We start from the raw sequence: 12841 nt of genomic DNA, 5'->3' as shown, positions 1-12841 counted from the left end.
TGAGAAAGCAGACATCTGTGCAGTACTGGTATGGGATGAACATATCCATGTCTGTGCGACGATAAAATGGAAACTAAAATTCCAGCTTCATATAACTCCTTCAGTCAGCTCTTCTGTTCATATCCCCTCTCCCCGTGACGAGGGGCTCAGCCTGTCACTTCACTCTCTCTCCTCCTCCTCCTCCGTCTGTAAACCAACTTTATATATAGCATATGTACCATCACTTTCATAAGACTATTGCTTCATCTACCAGAACTCTTACTCCTGTTACTGTCTCTTGACTGCTGTAATTTCTCCTTTCATGTCTCCCTCAATTACAGCTCTTCAAAATCTGGAGCCTCATCTCATTTCTGTCTCCATGTTTGAAACAGCTTCATTGTCTATGCCTCTGATGCACTTCTCCCTGGCCTGTAATTCCTTGTGTTTTCTATCCCGAAGCCATGAAATACTGAAAGCCCCTCCCAGTTTCCCCTTGATCATTTTCCCTGAGACTTGGTCTTTTTACCTTTCTGTACACCTTCACCACAGCTAGGGATTCTATCCTGTTTGCTTGGTTACTGTAACTACTCTGCATACTTTATTCATACATATAGACTGTGATCTCCAATGAGGTAATTGATATTTTTAATGAATGAGGTCTGCACAAACATACATGTGCTCCCCAGTCCCACCCATTCCTTCCCACATTTGAATCTCTTAACAGGACAGAGTTCATGAATCAAAGAGTGGGAGCTTCACAGTTCCCCTAATTGTCTTGTTTAAAAGGGTCATGTAGTGGGCAAAATCTTTTATAATCTTGTTCTTTTTATAAACCTTACATCTCTAGCCAATGGGCAGTCTTCTTGTTCTGAATTGCCTGCTTTCATAAATAAAAATGGGGGGAAATATTTCAAAAGCTGCATTGTGGTTTAGCCACATAATTCCCATTAACTTCAATGAGTTTGCTGCTACCTTGTAACTTAAGGGATAGTATTCACTAATATTTTCGTTCAGATGCTACTTGTTAGAGGGCTTTCCCTTCACCCTCCCACTTCCCTGGTTTTTGTCACACAGACATCAAGCAGCAAAAGACCAGAAGTCCGAAGTGCAGACAATACGATGTTTATTGGGATTAATTTCCAAGCAAGCATATTCCGAAGCCCTTCACACCAGTGGGGCTTATCTCTGTATGCTGTTAGTCTGTTCCCCAGTGTTCTGGTCCCAGCTCTGATGCTGCAGAGAATTTACCCCGTGTTCCCTTCCCAGCTCTGATGCCGCTAAGTGATAAAAATACACCTAAGTTCTTAAAGTATAGGCCTTTACAGGCAGGCCTGAATATCTATATTCTAACACTGCTGCTTTATTATTTTTTAAAAATAAAGATGAACATATCCATCCATATTACACATTGGAAGAGATTTTAATACATTTTAAACCACTCCCTGAAAACAGTACTGTGATCCTCAAACTATATTAAAATCAGCATCCTTATCCACTAGATTGCACATACTGTTTTCAGCAAAATAAGTATTTTCATATTAGAGTTCATACGCACGTTTTTATATGAAAACTGCAAACACGAATTCAAACTTACCTCTACATGCCCTTTGCTTCCTTCCCCAGACCTGAAGAAGAGCTCTGTGTAGCTCAAAAGCTTTTTACCTTCCACGAACAGAAGAGGTCCAATAAAAATATTACCTCTTCCCCTGTCTGTGTACATGCATGTCAAATGACTCTGTTATGGTTATTTAATTGAATGGTTAAAGTCTACTGATATATCAGTGATATTAAATTGAGATACAGAATTTTAAATAAAATTATTTGTAACAGAGCTTAAATGTATAGCCTTTTATTACAAGGACTTTCTCAACTAGAAAACATTTTTTTCAAATTATAGGAATTAATATACCATCCAATGGAGCCCACTTGGCTTAGTAAATACCTTAAACATATCCAATTTTTAAAAAGTGGATATAATATGCAGCAAATTAAATTGCCTAGCTATCACATATTAAGCTCTCTGAATACATATACTGTCTAAAGAAAATAAAGCATGCTTCCTTGTAGCTTCCTCTCTCTTGGTGTTCAAATAAGATCTGTACAAAACTGACAAGTTCCAAAGTTTAGAATGGATGTGACAATACCTTTGTATCCTTATCCAAATCATTCTTCTACAGATATTGGCTTTGCATTGAATTTCTAACATTGGTGTGCATTCTTTCCCTTTCAGCTTTCTTTAGTACATCTGATCTTCAGCATTTATATGATTTAAAACTTGGGGGTTATTTTTAAGTGTATATTGGATTTCCTGAATAATAGTTAATAGATGAAAAGCATGTAGGGATTGAAAATAGTACAAACATTTATGGTGCTTTTAATCCTAAATTTGTGCCTATTGGTACATCTGCATGCTGTCTCCATCAGGCTTCTAGTTGTAAAAGTGGTTTTAAACGGGAAGCTGATACCACTTTAGACTGAAAGTTCATCAAATCTTCAGAAGCTAAGCAGGGATGAGCAGGGTCAGTCCTTGGATGTTAGATCTTTGCACCAGCCAGCCCTGCTTCCTGTACCACCTAAATACTCGACTGAAGAACATCTTAGAAATACTACTGTATTGTGCTTTAAGCATTCTTCCTTCTGAGACAGTACTATCCGTGGTGTTCAGGCACAGTGATGCTGAAGGTGCCATCTTTTGAGAGACTCAGGACCAAGCTGTTAATGATTAATCACTAAAGATCCTATGGCACTTTGTCCAAGTCTATGCATGACAACCCTGGTGTCTTGGTCAAATTGCAGTTTGAGTAGTTACAGTCTGCAGTGAATTTCTCCCACAGTTTAATTAGACATGTATTCTCCACTTCCTCCTTTAAGCAGTAGTTGCATATAATAAATAAAACTGATTATATCATACTTACACATGCACAGCCAGACTAAAACATTGCTGCTTTTGTTTTACAGGATTTTCAGTGAATGCCTCATCAGAGCGGCTCAATATGGGAGAAATAGAGACTTTGGAAGACTACTGATCTTGTGCAGATTGTCCAGCTTTTCCTGTGTCTGTTAACCATGGATTCTCCACCTTTGGACACCGTCCTTTCTCCAACTTGCATTTTTCTTCGCCTTGCAGTTACTTACAGAATCAATCATCTCAGGCTGCTTCTTCTAGCCCCAACAAAATCTTTCTGCCCCAGGTTGCACAGTCATTGTCGTCTCTGTCAGCCTATAGACATGTGGACTTTGTTCTGTCTCCTAGGTGGGTGGGAGATAGGACCCATTCCCAAAATGGCTGACTGCAGGCAGCACGCGTTCACTGTGCTGTCATTTCTTCTGCTGATTTATCTGGAAAGTCTACTGGGATTCTGCAAATGGTATCTTCCTTTCCCCGGTCATGCTTATCACATCCAACTTTTGCAATCATGGAGAGAGTTTGTGGTTAACAGAGATTGGTCAAAACCAAAATGCCACACAGATACTGACTTAAGTGCTCCATCAGGACAAGAGGTGCTCTCCAAATCCAGGAGTTGCATTCATAAGCTAACTTTAGAACTGGCAACAGCAGGAGAGGGTGGTGGTGGGTGGAGTTTAACTTGGATTGGTTTGATGTTGCACACCCCCTGCCAGCCCCTCTCAGCACATTAATTTTGGAGGGAAAGCTTGAGTCTGTCTTCATTAGGTAGTGATGATAGTTACTGGAGTTCTCCCGCCAGCAACCTCCAGCCTTCCTGGACAAATGGGAATGTATAATGGGGGTAGGGGAGAGTGTATTTCTTCTGTTCAGGTTGAAATTACTCCCTTAAATATTACTTTCATAGGGATTGGACCAGTTTATTGGAGGCCCTTCTGCTGTGAATTTGTCTCGTTTAAGAGACAGCTACAGTCTTGGGTGGGGAAGGACATTACTTTCCAAACAAGTATCCCCCACAGTCTCAGCTGGGTTCCTATGGTAGTGATTCAGTTTTGTGTTACAATTGCATGCAAGTTAAGGGGCAGAGACCATCCTCTTCATAATGGAATAAGATTTAAAAGAGAACCTGACTGTAGGCAGCATCTGAACTCCTATAAACCGTGGAGAGGGAGAAAGTGAGGTGTGAGGCAATGGCACGGATTCCCTTCTACACCTTCAATTGCTAAACATCCCTTCAATTCCGATCCATAATAATTAAATATTTATGTAATCCCAGCTCTCTCTGCAGAAGTTTTAAAAAAAACAAAAACCTGAAACTGCAAAATGCACTTAATTTGACCCCCCGATCCCACCTCCCATTCCCAGAGGGCTGCAGTGTGCTTGTGGGGGGGGAGAGGCTGCCATTTGGTGGAGCTGTGTAAAGGTGTCTGTCTTTGTCATCACTGCCTGAAGAAGGCGGCTCGAGTTACTCCAGAGCAGTTTGGCTTTGGGTTTTATTTCATTTGGTTTATTCATTTTTGGGGGGTAATCTTCCCCTCTTCCTCCTCTCTCTTCCTCCTCCTCCCCCCCGAACTTGTACAGTAACTATACAGAGACTGCTGCAGACTTGTATATAGTTTTTGGATCTAATAGCACGGAGAGACTTGGAACTGTTGCAAATCTGGTCTCCCTGTCTCCTTTGCTTTGTAAAGTCATAAAGGGGGGGAAGAGGGGTAGTTAAAATGTTTACAAAACTTTAAACTCCCTCTGAACTTTTGCCAGTGTGCGGGGGGGGGAAAAAAGAGAGAACTTAAATAAAACCTGGTTGTATTATATCTAAGAGCGCATTTTCTGCTTGCTTTTGTCTAAGATGATTTTTGAGATTATTCCTGGTGCTAAAACCGACCTGAAGCTTGAGCTTCATCAAAGTTTTCATCAAGAAACATCAAGCAAATACACAGGATGTGGAGCAACAGCTGCTGCTTTATTCCTGGTCTCCTGTGGAATGTTGCTGGTTTTTCTACTTGATAATTTTAGAATTCAAAATAAACATCAGTAGGCCGAGATTGGAAAACTCTGCCACACAATCTTCACTCCCCTTTCCTTCCATACACGCACACATGCATTTACAATCACCTTGTTTATGGAGGAAAGATCAACCTTTGGCTCGTTTTCTGTTATGAATTTCAAACACACAAAGAAAGTATCTGAGTAAACCAGCAAGCACCCTCCCAGCCCAGTTATCTTTACTAAAGAAGGGAGAGGTTTACCTTGAACACTTCAGCTTGGGGGAAGGGCTCTCTGAGGGCATTCTGTACATTTACCGTTTTTAGACAAAATCATGCTTTTACTTCTCCCCAATCCAAATACTAGCTGTTTGCTGCTGCTTGTGTTTTGGTGAGGAAAATCCTGCTAAAGTTTGAGGACATGATGGAGAGGTAATTGGTCCTTTACCGTTCGCATGTTAAAAAAAGGATTACATTGATTGATGTTACTTTGTTTCCTACTTATCTCCAGGCGTGCTCCCACTTCACCCCCAGTGTGCTTTAGCTCAAAATTTTCCTTCGTTTAAAATATGCTGTCTGGTTGAGGGTATCTTGAAATCTTTTTTGTACATAATTCTTAAATGTCTCAAAGTAGCCACTGTGCATGTGAGCTGTTCATGAATGCTGCCCTATTCCCTTTTCCAGTAGCATTTAATTTACAAAAGGTAATTCTGAAGCTGTGATTTTGCCAGAACATAAGAATGTAAATGAAGCCACATTAATTTCCAGCTTAATAGGAACATGAGAGGTAAGAGGGGAGCAGTGCTTGCTAAATAGAAACAGCAAAAGTGTATGGAGAAGGGAATTTTGCATTCCCTTTAAGGAGGACCCCATCTGACTCCTATGGAAGTCTATGGAAAGGCTCCTCTTAACCATAAATAATGGGGTAAATTGGAATGGACACTGCACACTATCTCTTGAATTCAAATATTTTGGCATCCTGCCTCTCCCCTTTTAGGTTGGTGCTACAGTGGAGTGAATGTCTTCAAGTGGCAAAATTGGTTCCTTTTATATTGTGAGAAGATGGCATGAGCCTCAAGAATGGTCAGGATCACCTGTGTCAATATTTGGGGTGAAAAAGAGGAACTATAGTTCTTGTCAGTTTGTGGTGGGTGCAGTCCGTGTACAGCTATGCCAGTTCCCAGTTTGCTTTTCTAGTAAGATATGGAACTAGAGTCATTCTGGCTTCTGTGTAGCAGGGAATTGATAATGTTGAGTGTGGTGCAAGAGGCATTTGAGGCCTCTTTTCACAAGTGATTTCTGAAGCAAGTTCTGCTTCCTAATATCTCAGTTGCCTAGGGTGGCAACTTCCAGTCCACTCTGTCCTTCCTACATCTGCCAATTTCCAGTTTATCTGGCGTAGGATTTAGCCTAGCAAAAAAGTGTTGTAAAAGGAAACCTGAATCTGGGTTAGCATCCCTGCTTGATTTAAGAATGTATTGAATTACATATCAAAGGAAAATGGCTCTAAGGAGATCCTGTAACAAAAAACTTTTGAATCTGAAATCTAAGACCAAAAAACCCACCTAATTCACTACATCTTCAGAGCATAGAGAACTGGGTACTGTGATGATTATATACTCATATTGTGTATGGATAGCTTTCTGAACTATAGTGCTTCTCTGAACAGAAATTACTCACTTCCTTGCAGTTTAGATGTTCAATCTTCATACCAGTTTTAAAAAAAAAATTCTGGACCCACTGAGAGAGAACATGATGAAACTGTCTCATCCCTGGTAAACTGGAAAGCTCTCCTTTTATAGAAGATTAATTCTTTCCCAAATCCCTTTATCATTTGAGGTGCTTGGGTCAGCCTAGTTAAAAAATGTGCATTTTTTCCCTCTGCTGTTTGATCCTCTTTCTCGAGCATGTTTGAGGGAAGAAAAGAGGGGCAGAAAAATGCCTATGGTCAGGTTAAATCTGATGTGTGTCTGTGATTTAGAAGATGCTTCTTGGTAGACAGTTGTGACCCGGGGTGCGGGGGGCGCCACGTGTGGTCTTTATTGTAAATCTACCTTTATAGTTTTATGTCCGGAAAACAAAGATGCCAAGAAATTGCTCTGGCTTGATTTCAGAGCATCTTTAACCCTAAAATTGGAGGCCCTTGTTCATTGATGCCAGCCCTAATAAAACTGCCCCACACACAGGAGGGTAAACCATTGAACCATATGCCTGTTTTTGGTGTGGCTTCTGTAATGAATACTGTTGCATTCTAATTTCCAGTATGACATGGGATGGACACCCCAAAGGTAAGCATTTCAAACATAGTCCTGAATCCTGTGGGGGAACTCAGCCAACAACCACTAGTGTGCACTCACCAGATTGGGAGGGGTAACTGATTTCCAACGGTCCAGCTGTACATATGCTGTGGGAGGAATTTTTAGGCACAAATTTTAGAGGGTGGAGCTGTTCCTGACTTCAGGAGGGAGGTCTGCCTGGAAATCGGTGTCCGTGAGTCTCTACAGTGTTTGCACTCTGTGTGTGTCTGCGTTCCCACATGAAGGGGTTTGTGATCTGACTAGACAAAGTTTCATTATACTAGTGAAGTTTCCAAGCCTTTTCTACTTAGAAGAGTTTTTAAAAATTCCTTCTGACACACTCTTCCTGGAGAAAGAAATGCCCTATCACAGCGTTCTTCACCTGGTCCTGCTGATGCTCTCTGGAGTCGTGGTCCCTGCTGTCCTAAGAGGTAAGCATCTTTGTTTGGATTTACAGTCCCAAAGCACAGGGAATCTGTTACTTATTAACCACCACCTCCCACTTTTGCCCCATCTCTTCAGTCTTCCCAAAAGATTTTCATAAGTAACTAGAGAGAAAGTACCCCCTCCTCATAGTTCAGTAAGTCATCTTTGGAATTCAAGTAGCTAGTACAGGGGAAGGGTTTGATCTGCCGCTTGAGACAGTGAATTCTGTCTATTGTATCTCTTTTAAAAATGACTACAGGCCTAGTCTCAAAAATAAGAATTACTGAGAATTTGGATTGCATCAAGCAGGTTGCCTCTGCAGCTGAGAGGAAGAGTTGTATGCTCTGAATCCTAGCAGAATTAAGTTAAAATCATGTTTCAGTTCTTTTTGTTGGGTTACTACTTTCACACAGCTTGGACAATGAACAGTAGATGAACCAGTTTCTGGTTATTCATTTTCTGTCTCCCATGCACAAGTACAATGTTGCAATGTTTGGGTCCCAAATAGTAGAGGAATTTTTAAAAAGACCAAGCTACATAGGCAGGGTTAAGTTATTGAGTTTTTCCTTCAAAACTGTGTATAGCCCTAAGAACTGGGGTGGGAAAGCACTGAACTATGACTGAGGTTTAGTAAAGCTTGGTCAGACCCAAAAACAAAGCAAAGAGGGTGCAGGGGGAGGAGACTAATCAGTAGGACTTGTGCTTGCTCTCTAAGGTCCCATCTTGAATGGGACTGTTACAAACAATTTTTCAATTGCAATCTCACATGGTTTCAGTGCAGTTACACTGGCCAGTGCATATTAAGGGCATAGCCCTGTTCCACCAATTTAAGAATTGTTCTAAAGATTGTCTGTCTAGTCTTTAATGATTTTTATGAACAAAGAAATAATGTTATGCCCACAGTCCTCTCCACATGGGCTGGCCTCAGTGTATTGCAACCATGTTACGGAACTGCTTCTTTTAACAGACTTCCCTCTCTAAGTGTAGATGGGACTGTGTTTGAACATCAAGTGGATGTTTCGGAGCAAGGTAGGAGGTGACTGTCTATCTGATTAAACACATTGCTAAGCCTTTATCTTGTATTCCAAACATTGGAGGTCTTGGAGCTACATTGGCTTGCGATGTACACTGCAAATTTGTTCCTGCACAATTCATTTTGGCATCTTGCATAGAAGGATTGTTCTGACCATTTGCCTGGCAAATTGCTGTACAGTTGATCTAGCCTTTTCTTTTTTGGGGAATTTCACACAAGAACTTTAATTCTGTAGAATATCAAACCACAATGTTTATAGAGGCAAGTGAAAAGTAAAGGTATCTAATATTTATTTCATGAAAAGATCTTGGCTGCTAGGAACTCTTTTTAAATAACTAAGAAATACAGCATCTAATTTGTGACTGCAACCCCAGTGTTCTGATAAGATGATTTATATATGTAGCACACTAAACATTTGAATCCTAAATTCCAGTTTGTAACTAAAGTACAACAGTGGCTGATCTCTTCCCCCAAAGAATAGTTAAGCTTGTTAGAATCTTCCCCACCATGCAAGTGCATGTTAGTTATTTTTCAGTGGTGCCTTAAACTGCTTCCTCACTGAGCTAGAAACTCACATGGACACAAGAAAGCAATGTAGCTAAGTCAATACAATATATACAGGAACTCAGACTTACCATGCAAAAACTCCCTTGGGATAACCAGTAGGTCTGGGATAAGGAGCATGTTGTACTAACCCAACCACAATAGGGTTTTCACTTATATTGTACCTGACCATCACCTACTATTCTGTTACTTTCATCTTCATAGTATACTTTGTATGAAATACTCCATCCCTAGCTGACTAGAGAATGGACGGTTCATTGAATGATGCCTGTACTGCCGCAGAATGCGTTGTGTTGGTAGGATGTATCTTGTAGCAGTGTGTCTTTACTTTCTCGCAAATACATTTTCTCTTGCAGCTTTGAGCCCCTGGTGGGTTAGTTCTTTTGGTATCTAAAACTGGAGCATCAGGGAACCAGTTTGCGTTAAAGATACGAAAAGTGTAAAAGATTTATTTTGCAGCACTAAGTGTGAAGGGTTCTCTCTCCCTAAATCAAGTCTTTTAATGCATGGTGGAACTTTTTCTGTATTTCATTCTATCATAAAAGGGAAGTTTCCCGCCTAGCCCCAACAGAGGTGAAGGGGTACAGACAGTCCTCTGGTCTGCATATACATGCACACGGCCCCTGCCTTTTTGTAAATGAGTTTATTTAACGTTCAGTCTAACCACAGCACTCTGTGCGGCTCCACACTTGAGCTCCCAGCATCACAGGCTGCCCTTTGTGCTTCCTATGAAGGGCTCTTTTCATCTCTACGCTGGCCACATGCCCACTGTGGCTACCTGGGGCTGGACAGCCCATTGCGAGCCTCAGAGTTCACCCAGCTCCTGCCCTTCTGTGTTAAGGCCTCTCGCTTCCCATAGCAAAGCCCTTGAAAGTGGGCAAAATGAAGCCAGCCTCGGACCAATGTGCAGATGTTGTAAATCCTGCTGGCCCAAATTTCCTGGATGACTCTTGTCCTCTGGTGCTATATATAACAGGAGAAGCACCAGAGAACAAGGTGTATATATGTCGGTTTGTTGAAGCATTGCCTTGAAAACCCTTATGGAGCATAAACCTCCATTAATTGCAAATTAGGAGATTAGCAAGACAGAATAAAGAATCGGATTGTTTCTGAGGGTTTTCAACACCTGCATAGAGCTCATTGCACACATAAAGGGTCAAAGGATTAGCTGTTTGGGATCAGACCACTTGCTCATCTAGTCTGACTTGACTTCCTGCAGTGGTCAATATTTCATGGTAAAGAAGAAGGCAACCTCAAACCCAAAGTCCTAGCCCACCGTTCTTAGAGTGCTTGCTAGTGTCGATTCCAAGTAGGTGTGCGCGCACTACGTGCAGTCGGTACCACCCTAGTGGTACCTGTCAGGTCAGCTGTGGAGCCCCCTGGAGTTGCGCCTTCATGGCAGTGTACATAGATTCCTGCCGACCCGCCGCCTCTTCAGTTTCTTCTTACCACCAGTGATGGTCGTTGGAGCCGTGTCTGTTTCTTACCTTGGCAAGCATTTCCCCTAGTGATCGGACTTTTGATTATCCTGTAAATAGTTCATTAGTTAGTGTTAGTCTTAGTAAGTTAGTTGCATAGAAATGGGGGGCTTTCTATCCCAATTCCCTCCCCTCTTGGGGTTCAGGGCATGCCTCGATCCCAAGGGTTTAAGCTGTGCAGGACCTGCCATGAGCCCATGCCAATGGGTGACCCCGCCAGCTGAGACACACCTCCAGCACAGCAAGGTGTGGTGCAGTCTAGAGGCAAACCCGCAGTGATGAGGCACTGTTATCCGACACCATCCCGCTCAGCACCTCCGTGGTCTCCACACTCAAGGTCCATGGTGGATATATTAACTCCTGAGTGGCCATCCAGGGTGGCATTGCCACTCATTAAAACGTTTCAAGCCACTACGAAAACCTTGTGGCAGATTCCTGCCTCCATTCCCCCCTACAGCAAAGGGGGCGGAGTGGAACTATTTCATCGCCTCTAAGGGGTACAAATAGTTATTTACTCATACGCAGCTGAGTTCACTGGTCATAGTGGTGGCAAATGAAGGAGAGAAATGGGGTAGCAGGGGCCAACTCCAAAATCCAAGGACTAAAAGAAGCTGATACCTCTTCAGCAGGAAAGCGTACTCCACCAGTGGGGGAGGTGGTGTCCTGCTTCGGATTGTTAACCAGCAAGCCATCTTCAGTACTTACAATTTCAATTCATGGGACTCCATGATGAAATTTAAGGAGTTGGTCCAGTCAGACTCCAAAGTGGAATTTGCAGCCATAATAGAGGAGGGCAAGGCAGTGGCATGGACCTCCTTTGCAGGCCTCACTGGACGCGGCTACACAAACCATGTCCTCTGCTCGTGAGAACGAGCTCATGGCTCCAGAAGTCCAACTACCAATTCAGGACTTGTCCTTTAACAGCATGGGGCTGTTCTAAGAGCAGACAGACTCCAAGCTCCATAGTCTAAAGGTTTCGTGGGCAGCATTGAAATCGTTGCGCCTGCATACCTCCACTACCCAGCAGAAACACTTTAAGCCCCACCCCCTCCGCGCTTCTACCCTCCCCAGCCTAAGCAGGACTTCTCCAGGAAGCGGGACAGGAATGGCCAGCATAAGTCTCCCCATCCACCACCCAGTCAAGGCCAGGGCTTGGCGAGGCAGTCATCGGGCTCTAAGCAAGCCTTTTGAAGGTGCGCCCGGGGACGATGTACCAGTCCTCTCGATGGATCCTTCGCCCTGATTTCTGAATCTTGTCCCACTTCTACTGTGCTTGGTCCCAGATAACCTCAGATTGCTGGTTCCTTCACCCTGCAGAAGTGGGATATTCTCTCCAATTCTTCTCCTCCCACCCCGCCTTTCCTGTCACTCTTCAGGGACCTGTCTCACGAGCAACTCTTCCTGCAGGAGGTTCAAACACTCCTCGCTGCAGGAGCAATGGAGGAGGTTCCTCAGGAGCTAAGAGACCAGGATTCTACTTCCAATATTTCCTAATCCCCCAAAGCCAAAGGGGGGGTGTCAGACCCATCCTCGACCTGCAAGGGCTCAACAGATTCCTGAAGAAGTTGACGTTCTCTATGGTCTCTTTGCCATCATCCCATCTCTGGATCCAGGAGACTGATACATTGCCCTCAAACTCAAGGACTTGTATTTCCACATACCGATAGTTCCAGCCCACAGATGCTTTCTCAGCTTCATAGTGAACCACAATCATTATCAGTTTACGGTCCTCCACTTTGGCCTATCAGCAGCCCCTCAAGTTTTTATCAAGTGCATGGAAGTCATAGCCGCCTTCCTGTACCTCGACCACTGGCTGATCAGGGGCCGTTCCAGGGCACAAGTGGAGCAACACGTCAACTTGATGAGATCCACCTTCAACAGGCTGGGTCTCCTGAATATACACAAATCAACTCTATCCCCTGCTCAGAGAATAGAGTTCATTGGGGCAGTGTTGGACTCGGGTCAGGCCAGAGCCTTCCTTCCAGAGTCTCATTTTTGGACAATGTGAGACATCATACAAGGCTTCAAGCAATACCCCACCACCACAGCGAGGAATTGCTTGAAGCTCCTCAGACATATGGCAGCTTGTACATATGTCGTGCAACACTCTCTAGGCCTGGCTGGTGTCAACTTACCAGCCAGGGCATGACAACCTGGAAAAGGTGGTTACGCTC

The 12841-nt window shown here is 43.1% G+C and overlaps 1 protein-coding gene across 3 annotated transcripts in view; it reads left to right on the top strand.

Moving 5' to 3' along the window:
* Positions 1–4705, top strand: part of GIGYF2 (GRB10 interacting GYF protein 2) — a 148926-nt gene extending 144221 nt beyond the window's left edge. For all 3 annotated transcript variants that reach the window (XM_077827171.1, XM_077827170.1, XM_077827173.1), the window contains one exon: positions 2938–4705. In XM_077827171.1, coding sequence (XP_077683297.1) covers positions 2938–3005 — 68 coding nt within the window. In that variant the 3' untranslated portion in view covers positions 3006–4705. The remainder of the gene's footprint in view (positions 1–2937) is intronic.
* The last annotated feature ends 8136 nt before the right edge of the window (positions 4706–12841 follow it).

The sequence above is a fragment of the Eretmochelys imbricata genome, chromosome 9 (assembly GCF_965152235.1).
Source record: "Eretmochelys imbricata isolate rEreImb1 chromosome 9, rEreImb1.hap1, whole genome shotgun sequence".
NCBI lineage: Eukaryota > Metazoa > Chordata > Testudines > Cheloniidae > Eretmochelys > Eretmochelys imbricata.
Note: the sequence above shows the minus strand (reverse complement) of the source record. Positions and strands in the feature narration are given on the sequence as shown.